General features: G+C 42.6%; 1 protein-coding gene across 1 annotated transcript in view; it reads left to right on the top strand.

Moving 5' to 3' along the window:
* LOC115465473 overlaps positions 1-24,782 on the top strand; it is a 253,686-nt gene that overhangs the window by 15,474 nt on the left and 213,430 nt on the right. The window contains exons 8-9 of the mRNA XM_030196004.1: positions 16,962-18,651; positions 21,255-21,307. Coding sequence (XP_030051864.1) covers positions 16,962-18,651; positions 21,255-21,307 — 1,743 coding nt within the window. The remainder of the gene's footprint in view (positions 1-16,961; positions 18,652-21,254; positions 21,308-24,782) is intronic.

Genomic DNA, 24,782 nt, shown 5'->3' with positions numbered 1-24,782 from the left:
TCGGATTTTGTGACATTAATTTTAAATCCCGACATACTACCATATTGTTGGAGCACTGCCATGACATTCTGGAGGGACTGGGATGGGTTAGCCAGCGTCATCAAAATGTCATCGGCAAAAAGCATAATCTTATGTTCTTTCCTGCCTCTGAGCATGCCTCGAATGCCCCCATGCTCTCTTATAATTTTAGCTAAGGGTTCTATAGACAGGGCAAATAGTAGGTGAGATAGAGCGCATCCCTGCCGTGTGCCTCTATGAAGCTCGACCGGTCTGGACCTCGAGCCATTAATTCTCAGTGCTGCTAGGGGGTGGTATAGAGCAATTTTACCCAATGTAGAAACTTGTCCCCTAGGCCCACCTGTCGCAGCATTTTGAACAGAAAATCCCAGTCCACCCGATTGAACGCTTTCTCGGCGTCCACTGAGAACAGTATCACTGGGTTAGTCTCATCTCTAACCTGCTGGATCACATGCAGAAGGCAATGTATGTTATCACAGCCTTGTCGGCCCTCTATGAAGCCTACTTGGTCCTCATGTATTAAGTGTGGCATCATCCCCCTCAACCTACGCGCTAGAATTTTCGTGAAAATCTTATAGTCAGTATTGAGCAGCGAGATTGGCCTGTATGAGCCACATTGTTGTGGGTCCTTTCCTGGTTTTTTTTTTTTTTTGAAATATTTTTTATTAGCAAGAGAAACGTACAAACATCCGAAAGTTCTCCATATAGCAATGACACATATTATCACTCGAGTGCTTTACATTTAAAAATAATAATAATAGTGATATGTTACATCGCAAACCAATAGTGGCACAAACAATCAAATGACATGTTCTATCTCATCGCTGTGTGCACATCCCTCTCTAATTTTCATCTTTTCTCCCCCCCCTTCCACCCATGCCCCCCCTCCCTCCCCTACAGAACCAAGACCTGAGTGTCTAAGGTACAGAACGTTCCTGTCACCATGATTGGTTGTACCGAATGAGTTATGTTGTTGTGCAGTGGTTCCCTTGAACCTTTATTCCTTTGAATATCAATCATTAAACATTAACCCCTAGAGGCTTTCCCAGGGGGCAGCTGTGTCAGTTTCGCAAAGCTGTTTCTCCAAAGAGAGCGGCCCTGTGGAGGCCTATCCCATGGGAATTCAAACTGGCCTCCCCCTTCCCAGCCTGCCATTTGCTTCATGCTACGGTGCCACTGCGTAAGAGGAGGAGGGATTTCGTTCGCCCAATACTGTAGGATGATTTTTTTCGCTAGGATCAGCGCCAGTAAAACAAAACGGCATTGATACAGGTTCAGTCCCTGTGTGACCAAATCTGAATCCAAGCCCATTAATAGGACTCTATAATTCCATTCTATAGGTTGTGCTAGCACATCGTCCAGATGCCCCAACACACCGTTCCAGAACGTCCGCAATGCCGAACACTCTAGAAATTGGTGCGTCAGGGTACCTTTGTGGTTTACACATCTATTACAGTCGTCTGATGCCCATAGTCCCATGGCCTTTCCCCTACTCCTAGTAAGATACACCCGGTGCAGGATCTTCAACTGAGTTTCGTGACAGCTCACATTGGGGGTTACTTTGTAGGCCAATTCAAAGCATCTCTTAATCTCCCTTGCCGACACCGCGCTGCCCACCCCTGAGCTCCACCTGGCGGCCAACGTGTCCACATAATTGGTTGGCCTCCATGTTTTACCCACTTGGTACCAGACTGAAAGCTTATTGCGTTCCGGGGGCAGTTGCTTGAACACTACATCTAGTGCGGTAAAGGATGGGAGTTTATTACTCTTCTTTTTCAAGGATGACACATAGTGCCTGATTTGTAAATAAGAAAAAAATAAATGTTGTGGGATATTCCATTTAGCCTGACACTCTGCGAAAGATAGAATGTGGGATCCCCCTTCTTCTAGCACCTGCCCTACATATCTACAACCTTTCTGCTCCCATTCCTTAAAATATCGAGATCCCCTCCCTGCGGGAAAGTCCGGATTATCTAGAAATTCTATGAATGGAGAGGGACCTACTGCTTCCCCCACCCTCTGTCGCCACCAATCCCATGCCATGCGTAATGGCAATAAAAGAGGAGAGATCTGTATCTGTGATCTCCTACCATGTAAGGTGTTAAATACCGACCAAGGGTGGGCTGCGAATTTCCACACCCGTGGCGGTGCATATTTGAAGCAACCCGTGTGTATTTCGTGAATCCATCTAAGGAGCGCTGCAACATTGTAAAGACGGAGATCCGGTAAGTTGACTCCCCCTTCCTTTCTGTCCCGGACCAGCTTGCCATAACCTATCCTAGCCCTTCGCCCCCCCCAAATGAAGGAGGTTATAGCTCCCCGGTATACCCTCTCATCCTTACTGTGAACCCATATTGGCAGCATCTGTAAGCAGTACAGTATCTTAGGAATAAGTACCATTTTGACAAGTGCCACTCGTCCCAAGAATGATACTGGTAGGTCTTTCCATTGATGGCACAATTTTCTTATCCCGTCCACCTTCTCGGCTACATTCTTTTTATACATGACCTTGTGATCTACGTGAAGGAAGACTCCCAAGTACTTCATCGGCCCCTTTGCCCAAGTTAACGGAAAGTCTGGACAGCATTGGCACTTACAGTTTTTGGATAGCGCCATAGCCTCTGATTTGTCAAAATTGATCCTGAGGCCGGAGAAGGAGCCAAACCGTTGGATCATGTCTATGAGGGTGGGGATACCACAAGTCGCCTCCCCTAAAAAGATTAACATATCGTCCGCAAAAAGATTTATTTTATATTCCTCCTTCCCTATCCGAATTCCTGTTAGTTCTTGGGACTGCCGAATCTTACTCGCCAGGGGTTCCAAGGCCAGTACAAATAGCATTGGAGATAAAGGGCATCCCTGGCGCGTGCCCCGGAGCAGTGGGAACGACTGCGACAAGGCGTTGTTTATCAAGATCTGTGCCGTCGGATTCCTGTATAGCGCTCTCGTCCCCCGCAGAAATTCCCCGTAGATGCCGAATTGGGGAAGCACCCAGAAAAGATATTCCCACAGTATCTTGTCAAAAGCTTTTTCTGCGTCTAGGCTGACAATAATATTATCTCCCGTCTTGCCTCCCTTATCCTGCAAGGCACTAATCGCTCTGAGGATGTTTGTGGACGCATATCTCCCCGGCACAAATCCCGTTTGGTCTCCATGTACCAAATGGGGAAGCACCTTCCCTAGCCTGGCGGCCATGATGCTGGCAAACAGCTTAATGTCTTGGTTTAGTAAAGATATAGGACGATAAGATCCCAGCACTTCTTTATCGCGCCCCGGCTTCGGCAGCACTATGATGGTGGCATGTGTCAAAGTCCCCGTGGGTTGCCCTTCCGTGCACAATGCCTCACATAGATCACCAAACGGCCCTGCTATCTTTCCTCCTAAAATCTTGTAAAATTCTGGCCCTATCCCATCAGGACCCGGCGCTTTGGCTAGTTTTAGCTTTTTGATGGCTGCTTGAATTTCCTCACCCGAGACTCTCTCATTCAACGCTTCTCTTTGGTCTTGAGAAAGTGTCGGGAGCTGAAGATTCTGGAAAAAGGCCTCCCTTTTACCCTCATCACAAGTCCCCTTATCATACAATGATTTGTAAAAATCCACAAACGCTGCCTGTATTTCTTCCTCCCTTTCTAGTTTTTGTCCCCCTCTATTTTTAATTTTAGTGATAAAATGTTTTGCAGATCTACTGCGTACCATGGATGCTAATAGACTCCCCGTTTTATTCCCCCACCTATGTAATTTATATTTGTATATTTGTATATCCCGCATTGCCCTTTTGTTCAACGTCTCGTTGATCTGGACTTTTGTTTCCTTAAAAGTGTCCTTTGCCCTCTCATCTCCTCTCATCATCGCTGCCCTAGCGTTCTGCAGTTTTGTGAGCTGGTCAAGGAGCACCCCCTCTCTTATCTTCCTAGTCCTAGCAGTATATTCAATGATTTTGCCCCTCAATACAGCCTTCCCTGCCTCCCATAGTACGACCGGATCATTTACAGAGTTTTTGTTATCCTCTAGAAAAAACTGCCATTCCTGTTGCAGATAGTCTCTAAATTCTTGCTCCTGGTACAGTGTTGGGTTCATTCGCCATCCCGCTTTACTCCTAGCCCCACCCAAGGCCACATCCACCCATACCAGGCTGTGATCTGATACCACGGCTATTTCAATCCCCGCCGCCTTGCTCACAGAAAAAAGGCCCTGTGTTAATAGGATACAATCCAGCCTTGCCTGACACCCGTGGACAGTGGAAAGGAAAGTATATTCTCTCTCGTCCGGGTGCAATACCCTCCACACGTCCACAAGTCCCAGGTCCCTCTGTAGCAACCCTACGCCTCTGTCTTCTGCATCCTTAGGCCTCATCTTTGGTGGATTACAGTCAACTAGGGGATCTGCTGTGATGTTAAAGTCCCCTCCCACGATCAGTTTATATTCTTGTAGTGGAACCAGGGCTGCTATAAGTTTGAGAAAAAATTTTTGGGAGTATACGTTAGGGGCGTACACCGAACATAAAGCCACCTTTGACCCACTCAGGATGCCCATCCATATCACAAAGCGGCCCTCAGAATCTTGGACCGTCCTGTGGCACGTATAATCTAAGCTTTTACTTAAGAGGATGGCCACTCCCCTCTGCCGATTGTTAAAGGACGAGTAGGCTAGTTCTCCCACCCAGCTTTGTTTCAATTTCAGATGTTCTGTGGCTGACAAGTGGGTTTCCTGTACCAATAGAACCCCTACTTTTAGTTGTTTGCTATATTGCAAGATCTTTTTGCGTTTAATGGGTGAGTGTATTCCATCTGCATTTAAAGAAGCTATACGAATGCTACCCATTTCTCCACACTAGTGTTTTGTTACTGTGTGTTCTGCCTTTGAAACCCTTCCGGAGCGGCATCCCAGCTATGCCTCCCCTCAAAGTCATTCTCCGGTGTGCGTCTTGTGCCACCCTTGGCCTCTGAGCACCACAGTGAGAGCCCTGATTCCACTGCCGCATTTCCCTACCCTTTCTCCCAGGTCTCGGTCCTATATGCCTAATTCCCCTCTCCCCGTCCCCTCGTCCCTCCCAGCCCGCCCCCCCCATCCCCTCTCCTCTCCCCCCCTACCCTGAGATCCCAAACAGCCTCCTTTCTCATCCCCAGACTCACAAATGCATCCATTCTTCGTGACATCTCATCCTTCCCCCATCCATCTTCCATCCACTCCCTCACATCCTCACTCACCTTCCTTTTGTATCCTATGATTGAGGTTTGAACCCCCTCAACCAACCCCGACTAAGATATGCCTCAACTCCCCGCCCCCACCCGCTCCCCCCATATCAACATTGTTGATTCAGAAAAATAATTTGCATTCCAACATATCAACATTCCAACTTTAGGACCATAGCCCATTCCCACTTATCTGAACTGCAAACGAAACCCAAAAACATAACATTGAATAGTAAATGGTAAATAGTATGGTACCTAGATCAGTTTTAACATTGCAGCAATTTAAGCCTCATTTTAAGCTTACTGTCTGTCTCGGATGGACTTTATATCGTTCATATATTTCGCCCATACATTTCGCCTAGCCGCTCCAAGGCCACTGTGTTAGTGGCTCCCGGCGGCCAGGCCAAACATACGGTCCCCTTCAAGACTCTATCGTTGGTCGAGTGACCAGCGGTGACGGTGATCCCTGGCTCCTGTGCCGCTGAAGCTCCGCTCCACGTGCGCAAAGTTTATTCACCAGGCGTCTCAGGCCAGTCATATCTTTCATTGATCTCCGATCCGCTAAAGCACTGATCCATTTATCTGCCAAAACTTTTTTTGCACACATGCCTCCACATCAGATCGACCACACTTAGGCCGCTGCTCCATTCAAGGCTTTCCAAGTCCATTGTCTGCTCTGTTACTCCTCTAGTGAGGTACCTGTTCGAGACAGTTCCTGACTCACTGCTCTCCCTCTGCGATCGCCTCCATGTCTTGCCGCGGCGCTTTCGCCACTCTCTCCAGAAACGCTTGGATTTCCTCCACCTTTGTGTAGGTGGCGGTGCGGTTGTCGTGAGTAACTCGCACTTTGGCCGGGTATTGGAATGCGAACTTGATGCCTTGCTCAAATAGTTTCGTGCAATATGGCGCCATCAGCTTCCTCTGCTCCATGACCCGGAATGAAAAATCTTGGAATAATAAAATCTTTTTCCCTTTGTATTCCAGATTGCGTTGTCTCTTGTATTGCTCCAGAATTTTAGCTTTATCTGCATAGTTTAAATATCTGGCAATGACTACCCTCGGGCGATCCGTTCCCTCTCTTCGCGTTCCTATGCGATGGATCCTCTCCACCTTGCCCGATTCCAGTGCAAGTCCCATCTGTTGGGGCAGCCATTTTTCTGCCAGTTCCTTTAGGTCCGAGTCCAGAGCTGTTTCGGGGATGCCAACAAATCTAACATTGTTGCGTCTTCCCCTATTCTCTTGGTCTTCCACACGGTCGAGCAGTGTGCGCATCTGGGATTCCAGGGTGCCGAGACGCCCCTCTGCCGCCACTGCTTGGTCTTCTTGTGCAGAGATGCGCTCCTCTGCTTGCTGTAGCCTGGCTGCGTGCCCTGCTAGGCACTCCTTAATTTCGTCCATGCCGGTATGCAGTTTAGCTAGTTTGTCATCCAGCAGCTGAGACATATTTTTCAGGGACATTTGGACTATGTCCTCATGCTGCGGAGTGAGGCTCTGACCGCGTCCCGGCGATATCGATGAGGCAAATGGGGATTGCGCCGCCATTTTGTTTTTCGCCACGTTGCTCTTCTCCTTCCCCGATCGCAGCGTCTTTACTGGCATGCCGCTTCGCTCTAGCCTTCTTCTAACCTCACGTCCCGCGGCTCAGCTGATTCTGTGTGCGCGCTGGTCTGTTTTAGAAGTGATTAGTCATCTAACTCTTGTTCCATGGGGGAAAAATTAGGTGAGGAGCGGGGAGCCGAGCCACCAGGCGTCCGCTCAGGTCTCTTGCATCACGTGACCCCCCCTTTCCTGGTTTTAATGTGAGGACCACCTCTGCCAGTCTCCATGAGTAAGGTAGCTCCTGGATATTACCAAAGGAGGAGATAGCCTTCACCAGGATGGGGGCCAGCAATTTACTGAACATTTTATAGAACCTGATGGGAAATCCATCTGGGCCTGTAACGGTATCAGTTTATTACTGAAATATGTAGCATATTTGCTGGATATATATACAGCAATATATTTGTGTATCTTTTAAAAATATATATTTGACACTGCAGCAGAGAAAATAGTCTCATTCCAAAAGCCCTCTTCCCTCCCCCTTTGGGGCCTCATCTTGCCTTTTCTCATTCCTCAAACAAAAGACTTAAGACTGCTTTAAAGTTTTAAATTGACTCTATTCCTCTGTCCTCCCACCTAACAAAAGATGGACTAAGGTGGGCACCTGAATAAAACAAAGGAAGCATAAACAGGACATTTGCTTGTCAAAGGTATACCTGCCCCTCCCATCAGCTTCCAGACATGTGCAGAAAGGAATGTGTATCTGCCCCAGAGACTGAACAGGACATCAAAAGACATTTGCCAGCAAAATCCAGACCGTGATGTCATAAGACATGAGACCAACTCAGGGGTCGTGTGCAGACATGAGACTACATTAACCATAATGCCTTGCAAAATATCCAAGACATGCACACACCATGCTTCTCTGCTAACATTATAAAAGGCCTGGAAACAGCCCAGCTCGCTCTCTTGGGACCTGCCGCTCTTGGGACCTGCCGCTCTTGGGACCTGCTTCCTCTGGAAACCTGCCCCTCTTGGAAACTGCTGCTCTCTTTGGGGTCCGCTCCGCTGAAGCCTTGCGCCTAAAACATGTGCTTACCTAATGCTGTTCATACTGTGTAACAAGGACTTGTGAGTAACAACTTTTGATCTACCTGCTACTTTGTTCTATTTTAAGCACAGATTACCTGTAAAGATCCCTTTTAAAACCTACCTCTTGTGTGCAATTGTAAATTAAATCAATCTTTTTGAAGCTAAAAATATGGTCTCTTTGTGTTCTGAATATATATATACTTAATTTATTTAATTTATTGCAATTATCACCTTTGGTGATTGGTGGAGAAATCAATATAAATACAGCACCTGCTCTTAAATTCTAAGCAGTGGCGAGTTGCTCTAGAGCTATTTTCCCCAAAATAACTCATTTCTTCCAACATATTAATTGCTGGAGAACTGGGTAGAATTTCTTGTAACATATTAATTCGTGGCGAATGTGGGCAGCAAGTCTAACAGGCCCAGGGCCTTGTTATTTGGCAAGTCAGCTATGGCCTCCATCACCTCTTCTACTGTGATGTCCTTTGAGATTCTCTCTGCCTCTTCCCCCGAAACCCTCTGTGATGCTACTCCCTCCAAGTATGCCTCTTTTTCCTCCAGGGACACTGTTTGCTCCCCCTGATATAGCTGGTTATAAAAGTCCCAAAAGGACTCTTGTATTTTATCTGTTTCAGTTAGAAGGGCTCCCCCGCTATCTTTGATGGCTGTTATATAGTTACGCTGCTCTTTCTTTCTAAGCTTAAATGCCAGCATCCTGCTGGCTTTGTCACCAAACTCAAAGTGTTCCTGTTGCACAGCCTGTAATTGCATCGCAATATCTGCCATCTGACCCCTCATCTGATGGATCTTCCCTAATTTTTGGCTATCCGAGGTGTTGGCTTTATGGTCTCTTTCTAGCTGTGTCAATTTATCCCTAAGCACCTCTTCCTTCAATTTCTTAGCCTTATACATGTGAGATTGAAGCGCAATAAGATTCCCTCTCAGTACCGCTTTAAGTCCTTCCCACAAGCTAGTAGGGTGTACCTCGTCTACATCATTGATAGCAATATATTCTACTATGTATTTTTCTATTTGTAAAGAAAATAATTTTATTTTTAATTTAGGATAAAGTAATATGGTACCTGTGTTATGTACAAAATCCACAGTTGTACTAAATCCAAAACTCAGTTCATTCAGTTCATAGTATATAAAAAAATATGTAGAAACAAATGGTACCAAGAAAAAGATTTTTATTCAACTGTCAATGCCATGACAGAGCTATGCAACATTAGGTTGCCTAGGAAGCAAGAACAATCTCATCAGTTACAATACTGCAGTTATAATTGCTTGCTACTACATTTCACCTTCAGTTTATATACAGTTTTTTTCTTTTCATCACACACTGCTCTATTCTTTTCATACAGGCCATCTGGCGTCTTCCTTTCACTCCCTTTTTTCTTATCTGCAAAAGTTATAGCCACAAGTTTCAGTTCTTTTGCCAATCGTTGTTCTCTGTTATTTCTTTCCTTATGAATCATGCTCACATGTTCATTCTGCAGACCTGTGCACATTCTGTACAAGGTCAATTATATTTCAACTGCTGCTTGTCCAGCAAGCAACCATTTTCTTTCTGCTTGACTCCATTTTGTATTGCCAATTATTTACATACCCCCCTTGAACACTGATGACAGTGTTCACATTTATGCACTAATAGTTTCACTAGCATGTTTGAGCTTGTTTAAGATGTAGAATGTCACATTACTCTTTTTCACAAGGCCGTCGTCACTAGGAAACAGTTTCTGTCAAGTGCTATTTTTTCATTACAGATGCTTTAGCATACACATTGTGTATTTCTTTTTTCTCAATCAATTCCTGATTGATCTGGGTTATGTTTACATTTTGTTTTTGAGAGATCATAGTTGTGGCTGTTACTTTTGTCAGCATATTTCCACATATTTTCATACAGCAAGGAATCAGACAAGCCAGTAGCAATAAAACTATTATAAAAACAATTGCAAATGTTACAAGACCTTTTAACCATGGGCCCTTCTTAGTCATAGGATAAGTACTGTTAATATAATCTAATGCTAATTGTAAAGCTTGATCATCTCCTGTTAAAGCACTAAAGGAGGTACTGGAAACATGTCTTTTACGTCGTTTCTGACTATTAGAACTATGTGATGTGCCATCTAATGGAATGATCAAATCAAATAAATTTAGTTGAACAAGAGTGCAGAACTTATAACATGATGGAAGATAGGTGTACAGGATATTATCACATAACAGATTATCTCCCAACCGTAAAGATTGTAGAGAAGTTAGGTTATGATATAAAGCATAAGTTTGAGAAAAAGGAAAAATAGGATTATTTAGTGCCTTAAGTGAAGAACACGCAGTAGGCATAGCAGTAATGGCTTGTATAGAAGAGGCATTAAATTGACATAATGAAAAGAAGAAAGTCAAATTTGTAAGAGTAAGGTTAGTAGAGGTCACATAAGAGGTTGTCAGTGTCCGGTTACAGAACATTTTGTTAGCACAAGCTATAGATGTTGCAGTCTGATTTATAACATAGGATCCCTGTAACACAGTCCAATTTCGGGATTGTATGTCATAAGTGTAATTACATAAAACATTAGGCATCTTACCCTGAAGTGAACTAGAGTTTATCAGACACCAATAGTTTAGTGCAGGAATAGTATGAGCAAACAAAGAAGGCAGGCGTTGAGCAGTAACATTGGTCCAATATTGCCTATGTTCATGACCCAGACCCAAATAGCAGGTACCATTACTGAAACAGTTATGAATACCTTGCAACTTAATCATAGAGTAAGGGTGAATATGTGCTGGAATGGTAGTCACAGAAGTGACAAGTGGAGTGCAAATAATACAGTTAGTCAGATTAAGAGTCTTTGAGGCATGTTGAATTCTCTCAACATATGTATTGAGTCCATAAGTAAGTCCTACCAGCAAACAGATTGCAAAAGCCTTCATAATCCTTTTACACTGATAACGTTGTTAATCAGTGCCCTTTGGAGGTACAATGGTGGTTTCTATTTCCTCAGGTAGTCCTAGATCATGAGCCTTACGTATATCAGATAGATGTACCCAAGTGATGTGGTCTGACAATCTTGCTGTTGTATGAGTTAGCTCTTTTATTTCAAATGGTCCCACGTAAATTGGGTCCTTCCAGGTCTTATGTGTGAAGTTCTTTCGAAGGACCTTTTGACCCACTGAAAAAGATGAAGAAAAAGTCATATTAGGAACTTCCTTTGATTTACAAATTGCCATATCTCTGGTCAAATTTATTATTGGATTTATTTGTTTCCAATAATTAGTTATACCGTCAAAGCCGGTATCAATTTCTTTTACAGGTACCCCTCTAGGGTCTCGTCCTGTATGTAATTGAAAAGGTGAGATCTGCAATTTTGTACTTGGATGACACCTTAACTGTAGCACAGCCATGGGCAATAAGTCCAACCAGGTATATTTCTTTTCTGAGCCCTGATTTAATGAGGCTAGTAAGACTCTAAGTCTTGTTTTTAATAGGCCATTATAGCGTTCCACTAGGCCATTAGAAGTAGGGCGATAGACTGCCACCCGTCTATACAGTATTCCACATAAATCAGTCATATCCTTGACCAGTGAGTTTACAAAATGACTTCCATTGTCCGTTACCAATTTTTGTGGACATCCATGGGCTGGTAATATATATTTCAAAAAGGTGTCTATTACCACCTGAGCTGTTTCCTTTGAACACGGAAACGCTTCCACCCATTTTGTAAATGCGTCGACCCACACTAAAAGATACCTTTTACCTTTTACCAGTGTTACCATATCCGTGAAATCCACATGCCATTCTACTCCAGGTCCTGTTGGAATAGGAATGGATCCAGGAGAAATAACTGGACCTCGATGTACTATATTTTTGGAACAAACTAAACAGTTTAGTACAATTCTCATGGCATAAGAAAGCATATTAGGATGCCAAAACGAGGCTTCCATAGCTTTACTCATGTCAGACGCTGGTAAATGTAATGTCACATGCCAATTATAAAAATTATTTATCAATTCAGAAGTAGATCAGGAATGGTAGACAGCAGGCCTTAACACAGACTGGTGCCATCAGTGATCACAGTCAAATGATGTCACGTCCTGCCTGCCAACTAAGGTGAGAGGACAATTTGATGAACCTGAAAAACAAGAGAGAGGACTCCAAACGATAAATCAGAACAGGGCCTCTATGTAGGCCTCAGGGCATAAATGATAATAATTCACTCAATATCTGGTCAAACCCTTAACAAAATGCCATTAGCTTAATTCTATACTCAAATTTCATGCTTCTTTTGATAGGTAATACAGAATAAAATGAATTCCTATTCTGGCCTATCCCCAAACAGTATAGTCCTGTTGAAACACTTCCACATATATCCACTTCCACAACCCTTCTATCTAACTTACAAGTGTACTTTCGTAGCACATAATCATGTACTCCTGCCATGTGGTTATTCACACTATTCACACAACTTGCACATTGGCAGTATATCTTTTACAAGCTTCAAACATCTCAGTAACCTTTCAATGAATGGGAACTTGCTTCCATCTTCTTCATAATGTAATTCCCTATAATTTAAAACTTACATTTAGATCTTTATCATGGTACACCTCACCTCTCTGGACAACCAGGTTTAAGCGTCCAGCTAAAATCATGAGACATATGATTTATGGAGAAAAGTTAGAACAAGGTTGATGTCAGCAAAGTAGGCAGGTGCCTAGAAATGTTCTATAGCAGCACAAAGCATTCTCATTCAAGGTACATTAACAATTTCTTAATCTGAGCATTCAGCTAAATTCCTTTACCCTGGAGGGGGCAATATCTCTGGAGTCCCAATTGCCCAAGGTAAAGTAACACAGATATATATTTATCACAAGCATGATGAATTAAACACATCAAGTAGTTTAGTAGACAAACGGTTCCTTGCATAAATCACATTATTAAAACAAAAGTCTGTAATTGTGAGTCTTGTCTGTCTGCCCTGGTTTAGACCGCAAGCTCCTTTGGGCAGGGACTGTCTCTTTTTTTTTTTTTCTTTCCCAAAGCAACTTGTGCATGTAATACACACAAAGATCAGCAGAGGGAGCAAGTCATCAATAAAAGAAAGAAGAGTGACGTCATAAGCAAACAACTGAACATTGAAACAACGAAAATCCACATGAAACCTAAAACTTATCTCTCTGAAATCTCAATTACCTGGGGTACAGAACATACATACACGTGGGATATTTCACTAGTCATTTATTGTACAAATCCTACTGAGGTAGGTACAGAGAATAGGCAAGAAATAGTTTGCAAGTCTCATGAATAACTTAGGAATTTGCATCCCTCCCCTGCAGTGGAGGAAAACAAATTTAGTGCAATACAATTAAGCAGCTGTGATTTGCACTGCCTACGAGACTCATAAGGTTTGCATAAAAGGCAAATGAATCATGGCTACAGGTAGCTGATATGTCCCTGAAGAAAAGCACAAACTGGACCCCTTTTTTTTTTTTTTTCTCCGAATGCAGGGTTTGTTTAATGTATCTGTGCAGAAGCGGGGAGGAAACAAGCTCTCTCGGTAACTTTGACATAAGTTACAAATCTGAGTTTTAAAATCCAATGTTTTAGCTTTTGGGGTGTGGGATACCTTCTGTGGTTTTCTTTACATTCTTTAGGGACTATAGTCAGTAAATGAACACGATACCATAAATCTCACAGTAAATTACAACAGATGCACCGTGCTTTGAACCCAAGTGCAGCATGGAGCTATAAGAATACAAATGTTAAATCTAATGTAATAAAAGAGAAGCAAAGTGAGGCAACACAGGCAGTTGCCTAGAAGGGCACTGGGATAGCACAAAATCCTGGTATACAAGGTATATAAAATTTGTAATAACTCCATAATCCAAAAACTTAGCTAAATAATTCCTATTTATTTTAAACCTCAGAAAATGCCGTCATGCACCTTTCAGTAAATCACAAAGTTGAAAGTTAACATAGCGTGACAAAAAAAACAGCTGGAGGAAAATCAAGGCTACATTCCTGAAGGGAGGCTTTGTATTTAACCTCCGTAATACTATACCCATAAGACTTAAAGAAAAGCATGAATTGTCATACCCTTTTTAACAACCAGATTCAAGAAAGATAAACAACATTATCCCCAGCAACGAAATCCTGGTGCTGCATATACAAAGCTTGCACCGTCTGCTGTAGAAGAGACAAGAACCTCAATATCAATATTAATATTAGCCATTTTACATATAGTACAATAGTATTGCAAATAATAGCAAAAAACAAAAAGTGCAAGAAAAAATAAAAAATAAAACAGAAAAATGGCAAGCAGCGTAAGGAAATATAATACAGAAGAAAGAATGACGTCAAAGTTATACTCACAGGATCCAAATAACAAGATAAACTCTGCCACGAGATCAGAAGATTGCAGGGCACCTCTCACGAGCTGATCAGTATCGTAAGACCGATGCTCCTGGACTCAATCAACAGCTCCAAGGATTGGAGTCCCTTCGTGCAGGTCGCCAATTGTACAAAATCCACAGTTGTACTAAATCCAAAACTCAGTTCATTCAGTTCATAGTATATAAAAAAATATGTAGAAACAAATGGTACCAAGAAAAAGATTTTTATTCAACTGTCAATGCCATGACAGAGCTATGCAACATTAGGTTGCCTAGGAAGCAAGAACAATCTCATCAGTTACAATACTGCAGTTATAATTGCTTGCTACTACATTTCACCTTCAGTTTATATACAGTTTTTTTCTTTTCATCACACACTGCTCTATTCTTTTCATGTGAATCATGATTCTCATACAGGCCATCTGGCGTCTTCCTTTCACTCCCTTTTTTCTTATCTGCAAAAGTTATAGCCACAAGTTTCAGTTCTTTTGCCAATCGTTGTTCTCTGTTATTTCTTTCCTTATGAATCATGCTCACATGTTCATTCTGCAGACCTGTGCACATTCTGTACAAGGTCAATTATATTTCAACTGCTGCTTGTCCAGCAAGCAACCATTTTCTTTCTGCTTGACTCCATTTTGTATTGCCAATTATTTACAGTTAATAAAGTTTCAGAGACCAATACTTCCTTAGGTCAGGAGAGGATACCATAACAGCATTATACTGACCTGAGGCAGGAGGTTTTGGCCTCTGAAAGCTCATTGAAAAGGGTGTTAGGCTATTAAATAAATTATTTTCTGAAACCTGATGCACTGAAAAGCAGTACTTTACCCCTGTGTGACAAATGCATCTGATTAGTGTGACTAAATTTTGCTGGGGAAGGGAGGTAGAGAGACAATTTTGTGCCCACCCACTTTAGGTTCAGGCCCATCCAAAATTGGCAGTCTGGCTACGCCACTGCCAGATACTTTCAAAATTGATGCCCTGGGGCTCTAATTAGCCCTGAACTTCAAACTAGCCAGGAGGTACTGGATTTTTCTTTATTTTCAGTGTGTGTCTTCACAGGAGGAAAATCTCTGTCCTGAGATCCTGTTCATGGCTTGTGAACAGTTAAGTTCCTGAACTCCCCAGGTGCTACCCAGGTAGTAACAAGTGTTATATAGTTTTAATGTTGGCCCTTGTTTTGGTGGTTATCTGTTATTGCTAGCTGTACTTTTTCATCTGTTTTTTCAAACATTCACTGTTCATTTTCATGATATTAAACCTATAGTTTATTAGTTCTGCCGTCCTGGACCGACTAAGAATCCCGGTTTGTGTTTTTGGGTTTGCTTTCTAGAAACTGTGGAACTCCTGGAGTTTGGCCCCAGTGTCCTAGAAATCACCAGAGAATAATCTGAGAGTTGGAGACTAGCTCAGAGGCAATCAGGACACTGTGGTGGGAGGAGGGTGCTAGTATAGAGCACATGCCCAGGTGCAGGCGGTCCTGAGCAATGTTGGAGACAGACCCTCCAGGTGGCCACAGGGTTAACCCCAGGCGGGCGCTAGGCGTTTGGTGACAATAACACTTTGTTTTTATAGTCCGCAATACCTCGCAGTTCTATGTGGGTTACATACAACAAGACTAGACAAACCAGAAATTACAGCATAACATTATCATGAATTAATACTAATATGTTCATAATATGTTCATTTCCTTCCATAATTCTGAAACAAATCTGTTTTGAGCTTGATGCCTGAATTTCCTTGTCTATTTTAGCAGTCTGATATGAAAGCAAAGAGTCTATACACCTCTTTTGTATTTCACCCTTCATAGATGGAAAGTACTCTTCTACCATCTGCTGCTTGCCTTCCAGTAATAAATCCTACCTGATCAGGTTTAATTATAGTGGGCCGTGAGGGAGGGAGTGACATAGAAGCAGAAAACACTCCCTCACTGGGATGTATCCTATCCAGCTCCGTAGCTTTTTCTACTTTCGGGTTTTCAAGCCGTTTATAAACGCTTTCTTCTATGAACGGCACAGTATCCACTCCATTCTCAGATATTCCCTCTTCAACCAACTATGATCCTTCTCCAGAATTTTCTTCCATGAACACTGAAGAGAAGTATTTGTTTAGCACATTCACTTTAACCTCATCACTCTCCACATAGCTATTCTCAGCATCTTTCAGTCTTGCAATTCCGTTCCCCAATATATCTAAAAAAAAAAAAAAGGTCTTGTCACCTCTCTTTACATCTTTAGCCATTTTTCTTCTGCTTCGCTGTCACTAGTTGTATTTCCTTCTTCGCTTCTTTAAGTTTAATCTGATAATCCCCTGGGGCTGCCTAACCCCCAATGTTCACTGGCATTAAAGCATGTAGTGCCGGTACCCTGAATATTGCCTCTGATCGCTCACAAAATAAGGGGCGGTTATGAGGGGGAGGCATATAGGAGGAGCCCAGGGTTCTGCGGGTGCCAGCTGGCTCACATAAGACATGAACTACTGAATATCAGGCTGGCACCCACATAACTTTTTATTTTTTTATTTCAACCCCCCCCACCCGGATCTCCTGACAATGTTCCATCCTTTCTCCCCCCCCCCCCCCCCCCCCCCCCCCTGGTTCTACATCTAGCCCAGGTGCTCCAGTGGATTTTCTAGGGTAGGAGCACATTCTCCTTGCTCCTACACACCTCAAGTATATCCTTTTCCATAGCTGTACAATTAATGATTGTACTCTTCTATTTTATCCAACAGATGATGGATTTGGGAATGAGAGTGAAAGAGTGAGAATGTGCGATGAGCAGCAGAAAGAGGAATGGAAACACGAAGACTCCTCCAGAGACAGCACAGATCCTTCAGCAGACTGTGAAGGAGGTATCGGTAGCATAATACCAACCGGTGAGAAAGCAGCAGCAGCTCAGAAAGGAGAAAGATTAGAAAGACAAAAGAGAAACTGTAGCTTTTTCCCAAGACTTGTACAATCTGGCAGACTCAACAGTGAGAGCGATTTTAAAAGTGCTGATGTTTGGGAAACCTTTACTACCGAGTCCAATTTTATTGAGCACCAGATAAGTGGGCTTAGGACTGAAGTTCATGACTATGAAGGTATGCACAAAACTAACCCATCTGGATACTCTGGAAACTGTGAAAAACCATGTAAATGTTCTGAATGCGATAAATGTTTCAGAAGCAGGGTGAACCTGAAAAGACACAAAAAGACTCATAATGGAGTGAAACCATTTCAATGTTCAGAATGTGATAAATGGTTCAGAACCAAGGTGAACCTGGAAAGCCACAAAAGAACTCATTCTGGAGAGAAGCCATTTAAATGTTCTCAATGCGATAAATGTTTCAGAACCAAGGTGCACCTGGAAAGCCACAAAAGGACTCATACTGGAGAGAAACCATTTAAATGTTCAGAATGTAATAAATCCTTTAGCTTCAAAGAGTGTCTGAAACGGCATGAATGGATTCATATAGAAGAGAAACCATTTAACTGTTCAGAATGCGATAAATGTTTTAGAACCAAGGTGAACCTGAAACGCCACAAAATGACTCATACTGGAGAGAAGCCATTTCAATGTTCAGAATGTGATAAATGTTTTAGATACAAGCTAGACCTTGTGAGGCACCACAGGACTCATACAGGAGAGAAACCATTTAAATGTTTAGAATGTGATAAATGTTTCAAATGGAAGAAGAGCCTGAATAGTCACAAAATGAATCATACAGGAGAGAAAAAAGAGAAACCATTTAGTTGCTCAGAATGCGATAAATGTTTCAGAACCAAGGTGAACCTGGAAAGCCACAAAATGAGTCATACCGGAGAGAAGCCATTTCAATGTTCAGAATGTGATAAATGTTTCAGATACAAGCTAGACCTTGGAAGGCACCACAGGATTCATACAGGAGAGAAACCATTTAAATGTTCAGAATGTGATAAATGTTTTAAATGGAAGAAGAGCCTGAATATTCACAAAATGAATCATACAGGAGAGAAACCATTTCAATGTTCAGAATGTGGTAAATCCTTTAGCTTGAAAGGGCACCTGAAACATCACAAAATGACTCATACCGGAGAGAAACCATTTAAATGTTCAGAATGTGATAAAGGTTTCAGAACCATGATGTACCTGCAACGCCACAAAATGACTCACACTGGAGAGAAACCATTTCAATGTTCAGAATGTGATAAATCCTTTCACTTGAAAGGGTATCTGAAACGGCATGAAAGGATCCATACAGGACAGAAACCATTTAAATGTTCAGAATGTGATAAAGGTTTCAGAACCATGGTGTACCTGCAACGGCACAAAATGACTCACACTGGAGAGAAACCATTTAAATGTTCAGAATGTGATAAATGCTTCAGAACCAAGGATGAGGTGAAATGTCACAAAATAACTCATACAGGAGATAACTCATACAGGAGAGAAACCATTTAACTGTTCAGAATGTTATAAATGTTTGAGAACCAAGGTGAACCTGAAAAGTCACAAAATGACTCATAAAAGAGATGAACCATTTCAATGTTCAGAATGTGATAAATGTTTCCATAGGAAGGACCAACTGAAACAGCACAAAAGGACTCATATGGGAGAGAAACCACAAGTGTTCCAAATGTAATAAATGTTTCAGAAGGAAGGCCAAGGAGAATGTTCATGAAAACTCATAAGGAAGAAAAAACATTTTAATATTAAATATGTGATAAATGTTTTAATAAGAAGGTCCAATTGAAATAGCACAAAAGGACCCATGTGGGAGGGAAACCATTTAAATGTTTAGAATGTGATAAATGTTTCAGAGAGAAGAACCATCTGACTCAGCTTGCAATAAATCACAGTAGAAAAAACACTTAAATATTCAAGATGTTATACATGTTTCAAAAACAAGGGGTTACTGTCAGAGAGGAAGGTCAGAGCAGGCCAATGGCCTGGACAAACAACTAGGAATATCTGAAAAGAGGGATTGCGTAGGCCTGTCACATAGTTTAAGGCATTAAGACATGCTTAAGAACAAGGATTGTGAACCAGCATGTTTGAACTGTGTGGCAGTTCAGTAGAGAGTGTGCAGGAGTTCATTGCACTTTAAGCATTGTAAAAATGGTAACATTATAAGCTCTTCTGGACAGGGACTTACATATATGAATTATATTAGCTTTACTTATATAAATTACATTAAGGTAAGCCTGTATGGAGATATGTACTTTAACATTTATTCTGTTCATTATTACCACTTGTGTTGGACTATAATACTTATGATATGATACGGATGCTGACCCAGAATATTTGTTTTCTGACATGCAGAATGTTTGTTTTGACCTGTGGGTACCAGAATATTTGTTCAACAGGTTGCTACCACAATGCTCCGTTGCGGTGGGCAACTCACTACAGGACTGTGCTGAGAAACAAGCCCAAAGGCTGGTGTTTTCATCAGTGGGTGCCTGGGAGAGAGGAATGCAGATTGGCCACTCATTGTTCTGTTCTAGGCACACTTGTTTGTGAGCTGTTATAAAAAGAGGGGAAAGCCCTGGCTGAAACAGAAGCTCTGTACCTAGTTGGAGGGACGCCTCTTTCCAGTGTGGAATTGTCCCGCAGAATCTCTGGGAGGTCATCGGTGCTTCCCCGATTGATGTTGCAGCTCAGATGAAGGCTACAATCCTGTGGTGATGTATGTATACTGCATAAGAGTGTTATGTAATATGTGTGTGATTATTGATGTGTGAATAAAACAATGTTTAAAGCAATATCCGAACCCTTGATTTGCTACACCACTGTTTCTAAGCTTGTATTCTAAGCAGATAAGGAAGGTACCAGGAGCAAACTGTCTCTGCAATGTTAGGAATTTAGAGAAAAAACTGTAGCTGGACATGACATAGAAACAAGTTAGAAGATGGGAAAGATGGTTATGGAAAGTTTATTTCTGACCCCAGGGGCTCTGTCCCCATCCTCACCCCTTCCCCTTGAGGCTTACTGGCCTGTAGTTTACAGCATCTTCTCTGTCACCACTCAGCCGTTCTCCTCCAATCCCACAGAACCTCCCCCGTCTCCAAGGATTTATGTTTAAATCTGTTTTATTAGTTGGAGCCACAAAGTCCATGGAATATACACATGTCACATTCAAACTGTATAACAAAGCATCTACATTTCCATACATTTCTACTAGGTATTTCTTTTATTTTCCCCCTCCCTTCCCTCGCTTTTCGTATTGAATCCCTTATACTGAACAGACAACCATATAGGAATGATCTTGATCCCCAATTTCTTTTATTTTATCCCCCCCCCCCCCCGGCCCTCCCCCTACCCTCCCAAACCTAATCTCTCTTTCCTTTCTCCTGTCACATCATACAAAGCAGTGGGTTTAAGAATTCAACAAGTGGCTTCTTGCCGCAGCAGTCATAGTGTCCCAAAATGGTGACCATCTTTGCTGGAATCTCTCACCCATCTTAGAGTCAAAGTTTTTTATAGCCATGCGTTCCAAGCGCAACAGAGACACCATATGAGCACGCCATTGCTGCCATGTGGGGTATTGGTATGACAACCATTCAGTCAAGATTACCTGCTTGCCAACAATTATGGCCCTTAAAACAAATGCAGTATATCCCTTTCTGGGCGTCGTCCCTAAGTTGGGGCAACCAAAAAGTAAGGACGAGTTATATTGCCATGATTGTCCCCACAGTTTGGCAACATAGGCTATAATCAGTTTCCAAAACTTCTGAATACCCACACATGACCAAAACATATGGCCCAATGTTGCTCCTGCACTGCCACACTTTGCACACTCTCCCCATGGTGAGAGTCCCATATGAAACGCTCTCTTTGGAGGTATATGCAATCGCAAAACCATTTTGTATTGTAACTCCCAGTGTGTGGCCCAGGTCGTAGCTCTTCTTATCTGTAAAATGTGGGTCTTCAATTGCTGTGTTGTGACTGGCACTTGCAAATCTGTCTCCCATAATTGTGCCAATTTATGGTATTCCACCTCTGGAGCTGTGTCTCGTATGTGTTTATGATGGTATGTCATGGGTACTTTCTGTTGTGATTCCAGCGAAAAGGCTGATGAAAGTTCTTCCTGTACATCTTCAGTTAGCGATGTCCAAGGTAGAGAAGCAATATAGTGACTCAGTTGCCTATAATAGAAAATATCACTGTCTAGCAGTCCAAATTCTTTTTTCAATTCTGAAAACTCTCGAATGCGGCCCTCTCTGGTTAATACATGTAATAAGTATACAATACCTTTGCTTTTCCAGTTCCTAAATACAGAATACAGCTGACCCGGAGGAAAAGCATGATTGTCACTAATGTGCAGGAATGGGGTTACCTTTGCAGAAAATTGGTGTAAGCGGCATATCCAACCCCACACTGCCTTTGCTGTTACCATGATTCCCGAATGTTTCAGGGAGTATGGCACAGGTGCACCAGTGCTATGTAAATAATTACTGAAGTGTGTCCCCTGTGAAAGACCCAACTCTAGGGTTGTGTTGGTGTAATCATTGGCATTCCTATACCAATCACTTATATGCCTCATTCCACTAGCTATATTAAGGAACCTTAGATTTAAAAGACCCAAGCCTCCATATTCCACTGGTATACTTAAAGAAGGGACAGAGAGGCGGGCCTTTTTCCCTCTCCAGAGAAATTTCTGCAGATGTTGATTCAAAATTCGTTCATCCCTTCTTCTCAAATACAGTGGAATGGTTTGAAATATATATATCCATCTGGGGGCTATAATCATGTTAAATAAGGCTATTCGCCCCAGTAGTGACACCGGAAGCTCACTCCAAGCCTGTAAACTCGATTTTGTATCAATTAGCAGTTTTTGTATGTTAAGTTCATATAGCTTCGACATGTCTGCTGATATACGGACTCCTAAGTATCTAATAAAATGCTTTTCCCAAGTTAGGGAGAATTTAGATTTCCAATCATGTTGGGCTCCTTGGACTATCTCCAGGGCGGACGATTTAGACAGATTTAGTTTAAAACCAGAAATTCGTCCGTATCTATCTGTTTCTTGCAGTAGTATGTCCATAGACCTTGGTGGGTCTGTCACAGTTAACAGCAAATCATTGGCAAAAGCCAGTACTTTTACTTGGTGACCAGCCACCGATATACCTGTAATATCCTTATGAGTCATAAGCGTGCGCAGAAATGGCTCCAGTGAAATTACAAATAGAGCTGGGGACAATGGGCAGCCCTGCCGAGTCCCCCTTTTAATCTGGAACTCATTCCCCTGCATACCGTTAACTAAAACCTGTGCTGCCGGATCACAATAGAGAGCCTGGACTGCCTGCAAAAACCATCCTGAGATCCCCATGGCCTGCATCGCATGAAATAGGTATCCCCAATTCACCCTATCAAACGCCTTTTCGGCGTCTAAACTCACCACTATAGAGGGGTCCTCTTTTTCTTGGCAATACGCCATTGCAAGCAGGAGGCGCCTGACATTGTGTGTGGCTTGTCGATTATGAACAAATCCTACCTGCTCAGCACTTATCAATTTAGGTAAGTATTGCTCGAGCCTCTCGGCCAGTATCCCCGCCAATAGCTTAATGTCAACGTTCAACAGTGATATTGGCCGGAAGTCCTCTGCTCTATTTAACTGCTTTCCAGGCTTTGGCAACAATGTAATGAGCGCGGTATTAGCATAAAGGGGGAAACCACCTTTACTGACCACCTCATCAAAATGTTCCAAAAGCGTTACTTGTGCCTCTAAAGGTAACATCTTATAATACTCCCCGGAATACCCATCTGGTCCCGGGGCAGTACGTAGCTTTCATCATTTAATTGCCTGTTGTAGTTCACCTATATTCAGGGGCGCATTAAGTATTGCCAACTCATCACATGACAACTTGGTAAGCCCTGCCTTATCTAAGTAATCCTGAATCAAGGACACATTGGGCGCCTCACCAGAGGAATAGAGTGAGGCAAAATATTTAGTAAAGATGCTTCCAATTTCTTGTTGTGAGGAAGTGGTCTTATTTCATTCATCTTGCAGTGTGGTCACCACCCTGGGCCCTCCCCAGTTCTTAACTACTCTAGCTAGTAACCGTCCCGTTTTATTACTAAATTGTTGTAATTTAAATTTATAATAAATCGCCAATCTGGTTTCGTTTTCGTGTATTAAGGTGTTTAGGGTAATTTGTATTGTTTTCAGCGCTTCTAAGGTCTTAGGTGAAGGTCTTCGCGCATGTACGCGTTTAGCTCTGAGGAACTGTTTTTCTAATTGTAAAATATTTACTGCTCTGCGCTTTTTCCTTGCAGTACAATAGGCTATAATATCTCCTCTCAAAACTGCCTTCGAGGCCGCCCAAAACAACATGGGATCCACCTGTGCATGTTCCTTATTATGAAATGCATAGTCTCCCCATTTACTCATTAGATATTTTTGAAAAGAGGGCTCCGTGTACAAGTATGCTGGAAAATCTCCATCCTGCCCCCCCAACTCTATCCCCGGGTGCCTCAAGATCCAGCCACACCATAGCGTGGTCTGATATTTCTTCCGGTCCAATATGAGTTGCCTGTACTTGGGAAAACATGGACCTCTCTACCAAAATATAATCTAACCGCGCTAGGGTACCATGGGCGCATGATCTATGTGTGTAATCTTTTTCTCCTGGGTGCAGTGCCCTCCACGCGTCTACTAAATTTAATGTTTTTGCAAGCATTTTCAGTTCTCCCGCCCTCTGTCCAGCATAATGTACCGAAGTCAGATTTGAAGAGTCCTCCCTCGGGTCAAAAACTAAATTAAAGTCACCCATAACTAGTAACTTATCCATTCCCTGTTGAAGACAGCGGCTTCCCAAGGATTGGTAAAATTCCTTATCGCAGTCATTGGGACCATATACTCCAACCAACAAGAAACTAAAGCCCTGTACCCACACCCGCAATGTAATGGTTCTACCATGCCCTCCTTTCTCCACCACCATTACTTTACAGGCTAACCCTTTACGAAAAAGGACCGCTATACCGCCCCTGCGCCCCTTAGAGTCCACGGCATAACACTCCCCCACCCAAGATCTCTGCAATTTAGCATGTTCCGCTGCACTAAGGCGTGTTTCCTGTAGGCAAGCTATATCGGCCTTATGCCTTTTAAGGGCAGTCAATATTTTATTCCTCTTTATTGGGGAAGTTATACCCCCCACATTCCAAGATATTAGTCTAATAGGTATATCTCTTTATTGTTATGGGTATTCCCACTGCCCCTGCTCTCTATATAAGTCAGGCATATGATTCTACAAGTGCCTAGTCCCAGCAAGACCTTCACCTTCCACATGTTTGTATGTTCCACCTGCAGAAACACCCGTGCACTCCTAATGCTAAGAGTTAGGAAAGAGTCTCCCCTCCCTCCCCCCCACCCCCTCCCGTTCCTTAACCCCCCCTACCATACAGGTACCCTGCTTCATTCACCTGATCTAGTCAGACGTTGAAGCTAAGACCCCAGTGCACACTAGAGACCCCGAACTCCATATTACAATGAAACATTATATATCATACATACATTTTACTCATATAACTTTGAAGGGGATGTGGTCCCCACTGAACGCTCCTCCACTTTATCATTAAGTTCAATGTCAGA

The sequence above is a fragment of the Microcaecilia unicolor genome, chromosome 1, assembly GCF_901765095.1.
Source record: "Microcaecilia unicolor chromosome 1, aMicUni1.1, whole genome shotgun sequence".
NCBI classification, from domain to species: Eukaryota; Metazoa; Chordata; class Amphibia; order Gymnophiona; family Siphonopidae; genus Microcaecilia; species Microcaecilia unicolor.
This window is presented reverse-complemented; position numbering and strand designations above follow the sequence as displayed.